Consider the following 18039-nt stretch of genomic DNA (forward strand, 5'->3'; position numbering starts at 1 on the left):
CTTGCCCCTAAAGCAATGCTAGTTGACATACAAAGAAGCCATCTTCCTTTCTCATATATTTGATTGATATTTTATTTCCTTTATATCTTTTTCCAGTTGCTTCTTCTGTTTAGCTTCCCCAACCCCACCCCTTCTCCCCCTTTCCTTGGCATAGGCAATAAGACCTACAAATGGTGTGTGTTTAAGAGTTTCTTAGCCATTTGAAGTACTGTTTTGGCAGATTTTATCAGAACAAAACTGTTACTAAAAGATGTGTGTATTCTTGCCTGGTCCAGTAATGTACTGTTACACATCCTGGCTCCCAAAATGTGGCAACGGCCAGTCTAACTTTCTAACAATTGAAGCCACTGAAAGGATACTGTGACCATGTCTAAACATCTCCTTGTTGTATGTAGACACAGCAACAGATATTATCTTCACCTGTGAATTCACTGACCAAAACCCATCACTGTGCTAAGTAAGCAATACTGAACAATGAGTATCTGCCTTTATCTCAGTGCTTAACAGACTAGTAATGCCTGGAAGATGCTGGTCGCTATGTTCTTCCCATTTCACATATGACAAGATTGATTTTTAAATTCAGTAATAAAAGTGTGTGCTAAATATCTGCATATATTGGAGTCTTCCCTTCCTTCAGTGACATGAAAGCCACAGTGCTTTAGAGACCAGCTCTTCATCCAAATATCACACGGCCTCAAAATTTAACCCTGTTTCTTAAGTGTGACCCACTCGCCTCTTCTTTTAGAATAAGACTCTCAATGCCCCCAAATTTAATCAATTGCTTGTCAGAGGCTGTGTTCTTATAATCTGCCATTTCTTCCGAAGATAAACAGTATCATTTTAGGCATTTGTGAAAGAGAATCATATTACTGGTGCTTAAGCAGTTTTTGCTTTTTTTTTTTTTTAATCTTAATCCATCTTAAACCAGTGGAGCAGAAATATTTAAAAATGTTTCATTTCAAGCAGAGTTCATGATAAATTGCAATAATTGTGATGTGCCATAAATCCCAGAGCCTATGCATTTTGCATTTGATTCAGGATTGAGGTCAGGAAATTTGGAGAAATTTAAAGAAAATGATTCATCAGTCCTTTTGTTCTGTTGGCCAGGGTCCCGGGATTCTTGAGCTGTGCCCAGCTGACGAGCTTTTGAAGATGGCACAATAACTGTCCAGTGATGCCTGACCATGACAGCACAGCCCTCTTAAGCCGGCAAACCAAGAGGAGAAGAGTTGACATTGGAGTGAAAAGGACAGTAGGGACAGCGTCTGCATTTTTTGCTAAGGCAAGGGCAACATTTTTCAGTGCCATGAATCCCCAAGGCTCAGAGCAGGATGTTGACTATTCTGTGGTACAACAGGCAGATGGGGAGAAGTCGAACGTACTCCGCAAGCTGCTGAAGAGGGCGAACTCGTATGAAGATGCCATGATGCCTTTTCCAGGAGCAACTATAATTTCCCAGCTGTTGAAAAATAACATGAACAAAAACGGTGGCACCGAGCCCAGTTTCCAAGCCAGCGGTCTCTCTAGCACAGGCTCCGAAGTACATCAGGAGGATATATGCAGCAACTCTTCAAGAGACAGCCCCCCAGAGTGTCTTTCCCCTTTTGGCAGGCCTACTATGAGCCAGTTTGATGTGGATCGCTTATGTGATGAGCACCTGAGAGCAAAACGCGCCCGGGTTGAGAATATCATCCGGGGTATGAGCCATTCCCCCAGTGTGGCATTAAGGGGCAATGAAAATGAAAGAGAGATGGCCCCACAGTCTGTTAGTCCCCGAGAAAGTTACAGAGAAAACAAACGCAAGCAGAAGCTGCCCCAGCAGCAGCAACAGAGTTTCCAGCAGCTGGTTTCAGCCCGAAAAGAACAGAAGCGTGAGGAGCGCCGGCAGCTGAAGCAGCAGCTGGAGGACATGCAGAAGCAGCTGCGCCAGCTGCAGGAGAAGTTCTACCAGGTCTATGACAGCACCGACTCTGAAAATGATGAAGATGGCGACCTGTCTGAAGACAGCATGCGCTCGGAGATCCTGGATGCACGGGCCCAGGACTCGGTGGGGCGCTCAGACAATGAGATGTGTGAGCTGGACCCGGGGCAGTTCATCGACAGGGCTCGAGCCCTGATCAGGGAGCAGGAGATGGCCGAGAACAAGCCGAAGCGAGAAGGCAGCAACAAAGAGAGAGACCACGGGCCAAATTCCTTGCAGCCAGAAGGCAAGCATCTGGCAGAGACCTTAAAACAGGAGCTGAACACGGCCATGTCACAGGTCGTGGACACGGTGGTCAAAGTCTTCTCAGCCAAACCCTCTCGCCAGGTTCCTCAGGTCTTCCCACCTCTCCAGATCCCCCAGGCCAGATTCGCAGTCAATGGGGAAAACCACAATTTCCATACGGCCAACCAACGCCTGCAATGCTTTGGTGACGTCATCATTCCGAACCCCCTGGACACCTTTGGCAATGTGCAGATGCCCAGTTCCACAGACCAGACAGAAGCACTTCCCCTGGTGGTCCGCAAAAACTCTTCTGAGCAATCTGCCTCTGGCCCAGCCACTGGTGGCCACCACCAGCCCCTGCACCAGTCTCCTCTCTCTGCCACCGCCGGCTTCACCACCCCCAGCTTCCGCCATCCCTTCCCCTTGCCCTTGATGGCCTACCCATTTCAGAGTCCACTAGGTGCTCCCTCGGGCTCCTTCTCGGGAAAAGACAGAGCCTCTCCCGAGTCCTTAGACTTAACTAGGGACACAACGAGTCTGAGGACCAAGATGTCATCCCACCATCTGAGCCACCACCCCTGTTCACCAGCACACCCACCCAGCACTGCAGAAGGACTCTCTTTGTCACTCATAAAGTCTGAGTGTGGAGATCTTCAAGATATGTCTGACATCTCACCTTATTCGGGAAGCGCAATATCCTTTTATCTTTCCCCCCCAGAACAAGCATAAACAAAAGTCCCCAAGGAGGTCCCCCCTCAAAGCTTAGGTGACCATATATGTCAGTGTGGTTTTTGGAGTGTTCTGGGAGGGGGGAGGGCGTTAGTTGTGGTTAGGTTTTGGGACTTGGAGACAAGGCATCACTCTGTAGCCCAGGCTGGCCTGGATCTCCTGAGGTGTTCAGATGACAGGCATGCACCACAACGCACAGCCAGTACCTTCTTAAAAATGTAGCCTTTCCTATTACTCAACATAATAGGCTATGGGAGCCATGTTCTGGGTGCCTCTGAGTGCAGAGAAACTTAAAAACTAACTCCAACAACCGTGTGATTTTGACAAGTACATGATCACCTCTAGGAACTGTCTCTAAGGCAATCTCCCAACAGTGCTTGTCTCTGCCTTTCTTCCTGTGTGACTTTCTTGTCTCCTTTCTTGAGGGCAGATGGAGTTAGGGGGGGCACCTCATAAATACTGAATTTTATAAAGACGGTAAGTTTTAGGACAAGAAAATGGAGAAAAGTCAGTTTTCAGACCTGTGATATAATCAAAAACACTCACTACCTTTGAGGCCACAGTGTCTGCAGGGGCCTAACTAGATCTCAGGAAGGACAGGGAAGCTGCTGCCACTGTGGGATAGCCAGGGTATGGGGAGGGCTTGCATCCTGTCTTTAATCTTAAAGGAGATGGGCAGGTACTGATTTATTCTGAAGGCATTAACCTCCCTGTGTCACTGAGGTCTGTTCTGTGGGTCTGGGGCAGCTGCCTGTACGCATGAGTGGCCTCTGCTCAGCCAAACACAGAAATCTTTTGTCCGAACACACACAAAGCAAATTATTTTGGAAAACGAGAGAACACAGCTAAATCCAAAACTCAGCTGTATAAAAAATGGCATCTTGAATGACTCTTTTCCATCCTGAGCCTGACTCTTAGGTAGCAATTTTTAATCCATAACGTTTTTTTTTTTCTTCCACAAGTCAGTCCTTTCAATATCTTCTTTTAATTTTGTGGTTGTTTGTCTTTTATGGTGTGTGTGTGTGTGTGTGTGTGTGTGTGTGTGTGTGGCGGGGGGAATGGGAATAGTAGCATTTGGGGGCAGGTGGAGGCATGCCTCTTGTATAACAAATTACCAGATGGATATAAAATTTAGCAATTAAGTTGGCTGTTACTAAATTGAGGATTTTGAGCAATAGTCTTGGTGACAGAGATTGACATTTTAGCAGCAGAGCCCACTCCAGAGGACACACAGCAGTTCCAAGTCGCCAGGATGACAGAAATATGCTCTCATTCCTCCAGGGCAGCCATTGGTAAAGTGAGCTGAAGTCACAAGTGTGAAACCTCTTGGGCCACAGGGTCCAGAAACTTCCCACCCTGATGAAGAAAAGAACATCTCAGGCAAAGGCAAAGATACTGAGGTCTTAGATTCAAGTCTGAGCTTGTTTTCTGGTTCAACCTCAGATTTTCAAAACCCTAGAACTCAGTGCACCAGAAGGCAAGCCTCACGGCTGTGCTCTGTATTAAGAGCTGGCAGTGTGTTTTGTTCAAAGTGCCTGGACCAGAGCTGCAGGGCAGGAGGAAGGGATGGATGGCTTGAGTAGCTGTCCATCCACCAGAGAATACAATCATGTTAGGCTAATTTATGTCTAAGGCTAGACTCCTTGTACCTCAGAGAACTGCATTTTAAAACAAATAGTAAAGTTGCAGTGGCCCCCACCCCAACCCCACAGTAACACGTGCTCATCTTAGTGACCAGTTAAGCTAGGTTTCAAAATCCTGAATGTACACAGAAAAGCCTCACTGGTAACACCAGCTTTGGTGTTTGGACTTGGTGGCATGCTCAGACAATTGTAATTATGCCCCTTTTCATTAGCTTGGTTTTCCAGGGAGAGAAAAGTCTTTGGCTTGCTAAGTTCACTGTGTCACCCTTTCTCTCTAAATCCCCTGAGGAATTTTGAAGATTTGAAGGAAAAGAAGTAGCTTCTGCAAAGTGACTTTTCCTGTCCCCTGCTGCACTGAGCCCCCTCTGACAGTGGTGGCAGGAGACGCCAGCGTTGGCCTGAAATACAGGTTTTTATGTCTGGGGTTGCTTCCTTCCTTCAGGCTCCATGGCCTTGGGCCTCTTGCTGTAATTAGCTATTTTGTTTCCCACATTTTGGCCTTCTAACCTCTGGATTTCTGCTCTCTACTCCTTGTACTTGTGGCTGGTCAGTTTATTATTAGATCAGGTCTCAGGAAAAGGACAGGCAAGCCACAGTAGGGAACCTGTTCCCACTTAACACCTGCTCCCCTTGGCGTGGCTCACCTGACTCAGACTGTTCTACTGAACCATTTTGTCTGTTCTGTTTTAGACCCCCCCTCAAAAAAAAAAAAAAAAAGCTCAAGCTTTGATTGATAAAATCTTGAGGAATCACAGCAAGCAATGTTTTATTTCAGTTTTTAGACTACAAGGCCCTAGGGGAAATATCCTAGGATGGTGCGTGAGGACCAGACATCACTGTGCTTTCAAAGGTCTTTAAATTGGCATGAATAATGTTTATTTTTAGACCCTCAGCATGCTAGGGATTGAACCCATGGTCTTGTCCATGCTAGGTGAAAAACCTGTCCACTGAACAATAACTCCAGGGCTGCATAATCTCCCCCTTCAAGAACACTTCTTTCTTACTCCAAAGGGCATTCCAGTTTCTCATGAAGCAGCCACGGTAAAGAGCACTGCTGAATACCAGCTTCTCAAGTGGCTCCAGGCTCTGGTGAACACATTTGTTATATGTGTTCGAAATACCAGGTGCGCTGCCTTGTAGTCCTTCTAGAAGGAAGGAAGGAAGTCATGATGGTGTTCACCTTAAATGGAACTTCAGTGCACCTGGCCAAAGAGCTCGTGTCTTGGGTATAAAACAGTGTGTTCAGTATCTTTGCAAATGAACCCGCTTAATCAAATATTAAGTTTTATTCAAATTCCTAAAGAATCACTAGCCAATTGTCTTTCTTTGTGATGTTCCTTGTCTCTCCTCTTCTTTGCATCTCAAGAAAAATAGCCTTGTGTTCGCCTTCCACATTTGCATCCACCCAGCTCAAGCACAAGGTGGTCAGAGGAACCATTAAGAGACGCACAGCTGGCGGTCCACAGCCTATTCTCTGGGCTCTACATTTGCAAAGAATGCCACAGGAATGTTTGGGATTGAGAAGGGAAAACTTTCTAGGCATGAATTGAAGTCCAACACCAGTTTAAAACGATGGTTGTTTGTTTGTTTGTTGAGAAAAAGTCTCACTATGTGGCCTAGGCTGGCCTTGAGATCATAGCAATCCCCCTGCCTCAGCACCCCTTGTGCTGGGAATATGGGTGTAAAGTATGCTCTCTGGTGTCTCCAGAAGGCTTGGAGGGCCTCGGAATTTAACACAGAGATGAAATCCTGAATGGCTATAGGAAGGAACTTAACCATCTCCAGAAGAAAACAAAAGTCACTAAAGCAGACAAACAAACAAAAGAACCCTACCCAGCTCTCTGATGGTGTCAGACCCCCGGTAGAGTGACAGCCGGCTCTATTGCTGTCGCTAAATGAGAGCTTATCTCTTTTCCATCCACTGGATTTTCTTGGGAAAGCCTCAGAGCAAATCAGAGAAGGGAAATTCTTTCTGTTTCTTAGTGTTTAGAAAATGGGCTAACCCTCTTCCCCACGTGGAGCTGCAGCATGAAACCCAGAGTTCAGCCAGGGGAATTTTTTCTTCCTGTAGCCTTCAGGGCCTATTCTGTTGCCTTTGCCTGAGCTGTCCCTCCTGTGGCTGCTGCCGTTTGGGGAAGGTTATGCTGTGCTTGGTAAACAAGCCATTGACGCTCAGGTTGTTTGCACTCTTAGGTCCAGCTGTACCCGGCTCCTTCTTGTGCCAAGCAGATGCCTTTCATTAGTTTATGGATTTATCATCTTTTCTTTTTTTCCTTTTTCTTTCTTTCTTTCTTTTTTTTTTTTTTTACACCTGGCAGCGGTCTCAAGTTTCTCCAGTTATTGTCTATTTTGCATTACACATAGAATTGGATGTCATCTGTCTTCACAAAGCTAAGGCTCAGAGAACTGAGGCTAGCCGCGTGAGCTGTCGGGACAGCGCTTGTTTGCATCCCCTCCCCTCCCCCACCGCTTCACCTCCTTAATATTTATTTGTGCTCATTTTCTTTCCTGGCCTTGAATGGAGCTTAGCTCGTGTTCAGTACAGCTGTATGTTTACTGAATCTATTCCATCGTGAGTCATTGTGCGTGTGTAAGTATCCAGGAAACAGCTAGTGCCTTCTTGGGAGAGCAGTCGCTTTCAGCACAAGCACTTAAAAGGGAAATTAACCAATTGGTCAGTTCAGATTGATTTTGAGGAGGGGAAAAAAAAAGGATTATCTAACTGCTGGCTTTTAAATGTTTCATTAACTATTTTTAATAGTTTATTAGAAACGTATATTTTATGAGAATTTTATCTTAATTACACAAGGATCAAGAGGGACAGAGACAGGTTCTGTGTTCTCTTTGGGCAGATGGTGCCAAGTATTTCCAACCGGAAACATCTTGAAGCAAAAACTTGAGCAATTTGCATCAGAATTATGTTTTTTTTTTCATTAAATAAAAAGCCTCTAAATTCTGATTAAAAAAAAAGAATGGATTTTTTTAAATACAAAAAGCTAAAATATCTTAACAAAATTTAGATGCATGAAAAGACCCAGGGTATTTGGGCAGCCCAGTGCCTCTCTTAGACACATGACCAAACAGTTTGTCTTTTGTTTGAGACCAAATCTACAAGATTGTTTGGGACTTAGAATCATAGGCAGGACCCCCTCTGAAAGAAAAGATTAGAACCCAGATCGAAGATAATCATCCAAGTTTGGGCTCAATGGAAACTGTTACCATGAGCCGGGAGACAGCTTGCAACTCTGATTTCACTTACCCATTTGGGCAGATGGTCCTGAAGTGCCCGGCTCCTTTAGTCTAATGGAGGTTACTAGAGGGCCTTTCAGCTTTTCCTTGGCACAACAAGTATGTCAGTCATAAATTATCGTCTTTGTAATCATTAAGGACCTTAAACAAAAACACAAGTCCAGTTAAGCTGCTTTGGCTTGCACAGAGAAAAATCAAAATTTCTTTCTTCAGTGTTTATTCTCAGTTAAACACACACACACACACACACACACACACACACAGACACACACACAGCCACACACACACACACACACACACACACACACACACACAGACACACACAGCCACAATAGCTCACTTTTCTATTTAAAAACAATGGTGATCTTATTTCCCCCCCTTAATAGCATAGGATATAAAGGAGGATGTCCTCAGAACACATTCACAGCAGCGTGTTTGGTCAGGAGGAGTCAAGAGCTTATGGATATTAATTTGACTATGCATCTCCAGGTCCTTCCTGGTTCCCACTGTTCTTAGGATTCACAGTCCTAATGGAGGTCACTGGGAACCTGCTCTCTTTCCCAAGTGTCTACACTTACCTGACCTTTCTTCCTAAGGTGTGAAATTTTCAATGGGTAGCTAACGAAGTGTGGGACACACACACACACACACACACACACACACACACACACACACACACACACCTTCTTTTCTATTTTCCACCTTTATTTTTTCCCACTCTCCTTTAAGAGGAAGTCTTTAGAGGAGCTTCTAGGAAGGACCCTTAATTGACCTTGTGGGGGATCACATTGATTTTCTCCACGTGCATCTTCATCTCTGATAAATTATAAAGCCATTAATTTGCTGAGGAAATGGCAGGGCCAGGCTGCGGCACAGATGTGACCAGAGCCATCCCAGCTCGGAGCCTGCTGAGGAGTGCCAAGAATCTGAGAGAGAATCAGGCAGCCTGGATTGTTATGGTTAGCCTCCCCTTCTCCTGGGAACTGTCTTCGTTGCCACTGTTTACAGATCTAAGAGGTGATGATGTTTCCAGATAAATAGGCCTTCTTATTTGGGGTAAGTGGCTACTTCATTGATCTGCTAACACACATGTATTGATTTGTTAGCCCCCAACTACTGTGTCATTCCCAAAGGAGTTAACTATAAATTCAGGGTGAGCAAATCGTAGTTGGTGCTGAACCACTGCCTTAACAAAAGCAACACACCACTTCTCTGGTGCCAGACTACCCCTCCCAAGTTTGCACTGTTATTTTAAAAGAAACAGTTCAAAGACAATCAAAATAAGATAGGAAGAAACTGAGTCTTGAAGCCTCACTGTGATAGTGCTGCAAGGGAGAACACAGAACGCCATGTGTAGCTTTACCTAGGTCAGTGTGATGATCTGAGGCAAACTGCAGAGTGTACCAAAAAGAGCAAACAGAGTGGTAACTTCAGAGAGGGAATGTAGCTCCTAGGTAAGACTCCTGCAGTGGTGATAGGCTGGTCGGTCTCCTTAGCAACAAGTGAATTGTATGGATAGCATACTGGAGGCGGGCTTGGCCATCCTCATCAGGAAGTAGCCAAGAATCTGCAACTGAACTGTGCATCCCTTTGGCAATGCAAGACAGGCAGTGAGCATTCTGCATGCAAGGGGTCCAGTTAGTGATGGATTTCATAGTCCATCTGGATGACCACACAGCTTTCCCAGGCCGGCTTATGGGGGGATTCTAGACACTCTGAGTGTGTGTGGAGATGAGGACAGGAGGGGTGGCCCCGTTTGTTTAACCTTGTTTGTGCCTTAACCGATTCCTACATGCAGGAAGGGTTATCACCCAATCACTTGAAAAAGGCAAAGCTCATGTTCTTTTACACCCGCTACCCAAGCTCCAACATGCTGAAGACCTATTTCTCTGATGTGAAGGTAGGGACCGTCTTCATTGCCCGTTGTTCATTGTCTGTGGATGCATTCGCGATCTGGACCCTTGGGACCGTTTTCCTTACCCGTTGTTCATTGTCTGTGGATGCATTCGCGATCTGGACCCTTGGGAGTCAATGGGGATGGGAGTGGGGTCGACTTAGGCCTACACCTGAGATGTCAGTGGTTGGCTTCAGCTGCCCTTTTGTGATGCCACTTGTCTATCGACACCTAAGGTTGTTCCCCAAGTCACATGCGTTACCGGGGACATCCAGGAGACTTTGCCGCTCTCTTTACATGGATGAAATCTCCACTGGTAATGCCTGGATGTCCCAGGGGGGAAAAGAAATCCACCCCCTCTGCAACAGTAAACTGTTTCTGTTTTTGTTGGTTTCTCTGTATTTGTGCCTCTGAAATCTAACTCTTAGCACCTCCTCTCCTCCTGTGGAAAGGAGTGAACACTGAAATTCTCTATGCAGTAGCTGCTTAGAAACAAAAGTGATGATTGTCTCTTATTTACAACTTAATTTGTTGTTGATGCAGAGTACACTGAGCATAAGGAGAATGAATAAAGTGACAGATTCAGGACACATTATTCAAATGAGGGTATGAAAGCTGTCGGCCTACAGCTGCAGCCCCTCATTCTACAGAACACTGGAACCTGCTGGTCCCCTCTCTCTCTCTCTCTCTCTCTCTCTCTCTCTCTCTCTCTCTCTCACACACACACACACACACACACACTTGTGTGTGTGTGTGTGTGTGTGTGTGTGTGTGTGTGTGCGCGTGCGTACTCGTGTGTCGTATGTGGGTTTGAAGTCATTGTTTTCATCAACTTGAAGTTGTGTTACTCATCCGTACCTTCTTTTAAAACCTAGACTGGGTTTTGGTGATGCTAATGACACTCACAGTATCATTATCCAAGGACTCTGATAAACATTACATTAGCTGAGATTAGTTTTAGGGGAGTTGGGTGGCAGCCCCCCAACCCTTCCCCTGCCTACATCAGTGTACACGAGCTCTGATTTCTTCAACCAAGATTCCCACAAGCCATGAAGATGCCCCTCTCCTGAATCTCGGGCCCAAACCAAGCCTACAGCTGCATTTCTGCCAGTCAGTTTAGGTCGGTTTCTGCCACCTAATGTTTCATTTGGCCTTATGGGAGGAGTTTTGTTTTCCTTCCTATTTGCTTCTGAACTGTGAATTAACTTGAGCTTTTTCTCTCTCGCTGTGTTGCTTAAGTAGGAGGTGTGTTCTTTCCCTCTGGACAGAGCAGGGAAAGTAGTCTGAGGCTGAAAAAGGCTGGTGCCACAGCGGGTCAGGAAAAGGACTTGGATTTGGTGGGTATCACTCTACCATAGAACCATAGGCTGGAGCAAATGGTTGAGGACTGGCCAATTTTTGTCTCACTCACAGGCATGCCCAGCCTTTGATATTGGGACAGGACATTGCCATTCTCAAAGTCCACACTCAAGAACAGAGGTTTAGTTTAGCAGTAGTGATACACACACACACACACACACACACACACACACACACACACACACACACATCTCTCAAGAAATAATTTTCATGTTTTTAGTAAATTCAGCCCCATTTACAGCTGTCCTTGACTGTCAGCTGGATATGCCTGGCCAACCTGTCTTCGGTTCCCAGAAGGAGGGTGTGCACACATGTGTGTGTCTTATTCCCTCCTGAATCACCTCTTACTGCAATGATCTCTTCCATTTTTATAATATTATGACATTGCCCATATATTGTTATTTAGCACCTTCCATCCAGAGACAGACCAAAGAACTTTTTAAACATGTGTGGGGGTGTCACTCAGCAGCGAAATGAGTGTGTGTATGTGGGGGAGCATGGTGGAAAACCCAAGCCATTTTAAGCCAAGTAGCACTACTCAAGAGTAGATATGGTCATTAAAAATGTTCCAGGTTCTGTATATTTACATGAACGCTAAAGTACAAAGATAAATCTTAGAAGAAGAAACTTCTCATTCCTTCAGAATACAGCTAGTAAACCAGCTGCATGTATAACCACTTAATCTGCCCAAGCCACAATAAAACACCTGTAAAAATACTTTATTTTTCAAAGCACTAGTACTCAGTTATAGACTCTACCCATACTTCAACCACACCAGGAGAGATGGCCGCTAAAGTGTGTGTGAGTAAAATTGAATAATAATTACCCTCTGTAACGAAAGGAAACAGTAGCATGTATGACCCACAACAGAAAGCCACTGAAGGTCGTCTCGCTTTCACTTTTGGAATGAATTATACATTTTTAACTCTTCTAATTACATCTTTCAATTTGGCTAGTAATAAATGAATTTGTATTCCTTGAGCTTATGAAAGTGATGCTTGGGTGACGTGTGCAGGAGGCAATTTACATGACAGAACAACGAAGAGTAGCCTGCATCTCTCCTAAAGTTAAGCGTGACTCCAAGTCTATTGAGTCTCTGCTTATACACACGCCCATTGTGCTGTACCACGTATGTCTACATACAAGCACATACAATCCCATCTGTTTCTTTTTAAGGCTAACAGGAATAGGTATTGTGCTGTGTATGGAGACACAGTACTAAGTTTTATCGAAGTTAAGATTCAAGAAACCACGTCAGAATTGAGAGAGCCCTAGAAATTGGGAAAGGGGCCCTAGAATTTCAACAAAAATGCCAAAAAAAAAAAGTCCTAACCCTAATAGAATATACTTCTTTCAAATTGTTGAGTCATTTCCAGTTCAAATAGTGACTATGCAATTAAAAAAAAAAAAACACCAGGGGAAACAGTATATGCAGGAAATATTTAATTTCTCAAGTAAGGTGTTACCTAGATGCCTGTCATAGCCATAACTGGAGATTGCGTGTTGGAGGAAGGCTTCTGAAGGTGATATGAGACTGAGTTAGGCCCATGACTTCATGTCTCCCTCCAGGAGACACTGGACCACTGCTGGCCATCCCTCCCCAAGTGGCCTCTACTGTGAAGGCAGTAGATGCTCTCAGTCACCCAGAGAAGAAGCGTTAGAAGGGAATCCCAGGCACCCAGAGATGTGCCTGTGGAGGTGGAAAGGAAAGACGAATCTTGGGCCACCTTAGTTTAACTGCTCCAGGGAGAATCTAAAGTTTGTGTTCTCTCAGAGAATCCAGCTCCACCCCCACCCGCCTCCCCTTAGCAGCTCTGCTCATCCTGTTTTCAGGCCCATTGAGAACAAGTCTGTGAGTGTGTAAGAGGTGCCAGGATGGAAGGCCTCTCTGGCTTCCCATTCACTACTGGGTGATTTTAATGTACACACCAATAACTCCTGGACCACTAACTACAACAGATTCGGTGTCATTTCGGCTTTGAGGAGCAGGCGTTCACAGCCTTTCAAGCCTGCAGTGTTAAATGATGTATCTCGCTCCCTCCACCCCTTGAGTCAACTGCTGCCTAGCCGGATTAAGGTGTCAGGTTGATTTGTTTTATACATCTTTTGACCATGCTCATTGAATATTTAGGAAGTTTCTCCAGCCCATATTGAGGCTGAGATGTCCCGTGGGAAGTATTAATCAAAGTCACAGAGTCTCGCACACTCTGGAAACACAACCTCTTTATTGAAGCGATTAGTTTTTGCAGTAACACATTAGCACACTACAGAGCTTGCCTTTATAGAACAATTGGTCCTTTGCTCATAAAGCGCTCCACAGAGCGCGCAGAATTAACTCTTTTAAAGTTGAATACTCTTCCTCTTTCCATGGGAAGACCTGGAGAGCAGGCTGCTTGTGTTTTGCTCTTAGGCAGGAACGGAAAACCACAGCACATTTCATCTCCCTTTCGGTGCAGGGGAAAGCCCAGCTCTTGGAGCTGTGGGCATTGCTCATTTTGCCTATCTCGTGTTTGGAGTCTGTTGTTTCTGCCCATTCTCTCTCTCTCTCCGGTATTTCCAGCCTCCAACAATACGCTTTAAATCTCCCTTTATGTCCCATTCGTACATAATGGCAAGCGCACTTACTTTTTTGTCCCCTCCATTAGGGTCATTCATGACCATTCTAGAAAAAAAAAATGCCCCTCTATTTTTTTCCCCCTACAGTACTCTTGTCCATATGAGACAATGTCTTGTAACAATACAGAGGCCTAATCTCCATGTCAAAGCAATTTTCATTCCCCAGTGCACAGCCTGCTATCATTTTGTAATGTTTTGTTTCTTGTTCTAAAAGAATTAAAAAGGAACAGTTAGCCGTCACGGGGGCCTGGTAGGCCTTATCTCAGTGTCTGGAAATTTGGACAGTGTATTTTACTGCTCAGATAAAATGGAAAGAAGTCCAAGTTCAGCAAATCGTAATGGGTTTAAGTTCTATTGAAATCGGCCACCAGAAGATCAGATAACGGGGGTCCTTCAGTTGTCTTTCTAATCGGGTTCCCCGCAAGGCTGAATGGAGACAGAGCAGACGCACAGAGTGAAAATATAATTCTTGGACAGGTTAAGTACATGTTTGAACTCTTGCAAGCAGAAGCGCTTTGCTGATGACTTAATCATTTTCTGGTCAATTATCTGTAAGGGCCCTTGCAACTCCACGGCAATTAGGATACAAGATGGCCTTCTGGGAGGAACACCAGTCCCCTGCTTCTGTTTCCTTGTGACTCCCATTCTCTGTCATAAATTTTCATTCACTTATCATCTTTGCTAGTAGAGAAACAACTTTCCATAGTAATTACAGCCCCATACACACTCTCGCTGCCGTCTTGCTGCAGCCTGGATAGTCTCAGGGCCAGGATTTGATAAGTGTTCCTTGGTGACTTTTGATGGATGTACACCCTTTTCTGGGGGCCCAGGGAAGGGAATGGCCCTGATGACTAAAGGCAGGGTGTCTGTCAGCCTGCCTGATAGAAAGCAGTGGATTTATTGGTTTTAACTTGGCAAGTTAGGGCACACCTGTCCTTTTCGAGAGGAAAGCAGTCAATAAGGATGGGACCATTTGCCCATCCAGGAAGACATCTTCATTTCAAAGGTTGTTGGGAAACCTGGGTAAACAGACTTTTAAAGCCCAATCATGCTATAGTAATGTGGCATTTAAAAAAAATGTAATAATAAATGTCCTGTCTCTGCCATCTGTGAACTGTGTCTTAACCAGACCTCCTAGACGGCATGGCCATCAAGGGGGGGACCTTCCCACTGACTGCAGAGAGCACAGGAACAGGTGTCAGGGTCTCCCCAGACCACACTGGAAATAAACACTGTGGACAAACTCTACAACGAATGGATTACACACACATACACTCTCACACACTCACACTCTCACACACTCATACACACTCTCACACACATACACAACTCACACTCACACACACACTCTTACACACACATACACTCACACTCTCTCACACTCACACACATACACTTACACTCTCACACACATATACTCACACACCCTCACACCCTCACACAATACTTTTACACTTTCACACTCACACACTCACACACTCACACTCACACACCCACACACACATACACTTACAGTCTCACACACATATACTCACACACCCTCACACCCTCACACAATACTCTTACACTTTCACACTTTCACACTCACACACTCACACTCACACACACACTCACACACACATACACTTTCACTCTCACACACATATACTCACACACCCTCACACAATACTCTTACACTTTCACACTCACACACTCACACACTCACACACTCACACTCACACACACTCTCACACACACGTTTTCACATACACCCATGCACACACTCATTCTCCCCCAACCCCACCCCCCACACACACACCATGTCCTGCCAATGATGAAGTCATGGCCTTGGTACTGATCATCACTGGAGCTTGGAAGCAACAACTCTGCCTAGGACTCTGGCTCCAGTCCTTTTCCCAGCAGTAGACAGATGCATGGGCTCTGCTGAAGGTAGAACTATGGGTTTTTCTTTAACCAAAAGACCATTGGTCTAAGGAAAACCTGACTTAGAACATGAGTTTTCCACTTGAAGTATAGAGGGCAGTGGTGTGGTTTCTGTCATCCCGTATGCTTTCCGATACTCTGTGAAAATGTGCATTCCTGTTGCCGCTGCCATTTTGTTGGCACTTACTACTTCCCTTTCCAGGGAGAGCAGAAATGAAACTTTAAAATGTGTATGTTACTTAAGCAAAGTCAACTAACAAGAGAGTGGCGGTGGTGTGCTCACCTCTCTCAACCTTTATATTTAACAGTTCAACAGATGCATTACCTCCCAGCTCATCAAGTGGTTCAGCAATTTCCGTGAGTTTTACTATATTCAGATGGAGAAGTACGCTCGTCAAGCCATCAATGACGGGGTCACCAGCACAGAAGAGCTGTCCATCACTAGAGACTGTGAGCTGTACCGAGCCCTCAATATGCACTACAACAAAGCGAATGACTTTGAGGTAGGAGCCCGTCTTCAGGCTTTGGTCACCTCCCTTTTCATTATTTATTTTCATGTTCTTTGGGAAAGACGCTAAATCTATTTTCGAGATGGTTTCTTACTTAAGCGTACACAGTACCTTGCCAGGCAACCAGGAGAATAGCATGACTCACCCACAGCCATTCCGTTCCCATCCCCCATCTCAGCTTACATGGAAGACCCAGTTGACCCTAGTAAAGGGAACTAAAAAGTCTGAAGTAAAGGGCAAATATAAGATGATTTCATTTGTGTTCTGCGGCGTAGGCTGAGCTGTACATACTGTATACCATGGTAACTGCAAAGGTTGCTACTTAAGAAGTCTAGAAATGGGGGCTGGAGAGATGGCTTAGCATTCAAGAGCACTGGCTGTTCTCCCAGAGGACCTGGGTTCAATTCCCAGAACCCACATGGCAGTTCACACTTGTCTGTGACTCCAGTTCCAGGGGTTCTGAACCCTTCAGGCACATAAAACAAAAGTTAAATAAGAAGTCTAGAAATGGCGGGGGACGACTCCATGGTTTCCACCTCCACTCATTTCCTTTATCGGAGGAAGTGACATGAGAATTTACTAAGCATATTTCAAAAGATATCCAGTCACTTTTTTTGCTTAAAAAATTTTAGTTGCATTTTCATTTATTTGTTTAATGTATGCACACATATGTGTGGCCTTGGGTGTGTGTGGCAGGGACTAGAGTGTATGTCCACTCTATGCCTGAGCCACAGAGTGGACATCAAGTTCAAAGGACAACTTGTGAGAGTTGGCTTTCTCCCGCCATCTTGTGTATCCCAGCAATCAAACTGGAGTCTTCAGGCATTGTGGCAAGAGTTTTGAACCGATGAGATATCTTGCCAGCCCTGCTTTGGTTTTTATTTGTGTTTGTTTTTGTGGGGAGGATGAGTAGCTTGTATGTTCCTCTTACATATGGGTACATTCTAGATGCATGCAAAGCGATACAGACAATCCCCAGGAAACCATATCGGTGCAGCAATGAGAGATGTGTGGCTGCTCGTTGGCATTTCTTCATGGGCTGGTGTGGAGCCTCGGCAAACAGTTTTCATTTAAGTGATGGCTGCATGAGACCACAAGAGCAAGCTCCCAATGCTCACAAAGGCGTTTGCTGAGCCCTGCTCATCTGGGCAACAATAGCTGGAGGTGGGGGTGTTGGGGGTGTGGTGAGACTTCCGTAGACAACCAGATCAGCTGTGACTTGACAAAGTTGATCATTGCTTAAATCTTCTGTTAGATGCTGTGTGGCTGTGAGGGCAGGAATTTGAGGGACCGTATGCTAGTATGCATGTTTTCTTCCTAAGGACCCAAGGATATCCAGAAACATCTCTATGTCAAGGGAAAGAGGAACTCTCCTGGTCTGGCTTTGTCTGTAAAGAGACCTGACCTGCTAACGCGCTGTATTCTCAATGCTTGCTCATCCCTTTCCTGTTCTGCTCCCCGTTGTTCTGGGAGATGCAGACCAGTTGCGGGCTTATACAGAATGGGGCATGCAAGCTTCACAAGGGGAAGTCCGAGTTTTCCCTTGAAAGTTCAAATGGTTATCCTGCAAGCTACCAATTGCATCTCTGTCACCCAAGCCCAGTGCGCTGCTGGCCACACATGCTATAAATGAAGTTTTTCTTCCGCTGAATGCATTAAAAATAGGGATTCTTGGTATTTAGATCCACTATCTTTTTATTTGTTTATTGTGTGTGAGAGAGATGTGGAGAGTTTGGGAAGGTCAGAGGGTAACTTGTGGGAGCTGTTTCTTCTCCTTTCAATCATGTGACTCCAACACCTCCAACTCAGGTCATCAGGTGTGGCACCAAGTGACCTTCCCCACTGAGCCATCTGGCCCCCCACCCCCATCAAAAAACCTACGTTTTCAAAGTCTCCATTGTCACTGTACCA

At 45.2% G+C, this 18039-nt stretch overlaps 1 protein-coding gene across 1 annotated transcript in view; it reads left to right on the forward strand.

The window, feature by feature from the left end:
* The first annotated feature begins 1174 nt into the window (after positions 1–1174).
* The window catches only part of Prox1 (prospero homeobox 1), a 39987-nt gene continuing 23122 nt past the window's right edge, over positions 1175–18039 (forward strand). Inside the window, exons 1-3 of the mRNA XM_035444903.1 lie at positions 1175–2899; positions 9620–9727; positions 15928–16122. Coding sequence (XP_035300794.1) covers positions 1175–2899; positions 9620–9727; positions 15928–16122 — 2028 coding nt within the window. The remainder of the gene's footprint in view (positions 2900–9619; positions 9728–15927; positions 16123–18039) is intronic.

This window comes from Cricetulus griseus, chromosome 5 (genome assembly GCF_003668045.3).
Source record: "Cricetulus griseus strain 17A/GY chromosome 5, alternate assembly CriGri-PICRH-1.0, whole genome shotgun sequence".
Lineage (NCBI taxonomy): Eukaryota > Metazoa > Chordata > Mammalia > Rodentia > Cricetidae > Cricetulus > Cricetulus griseus.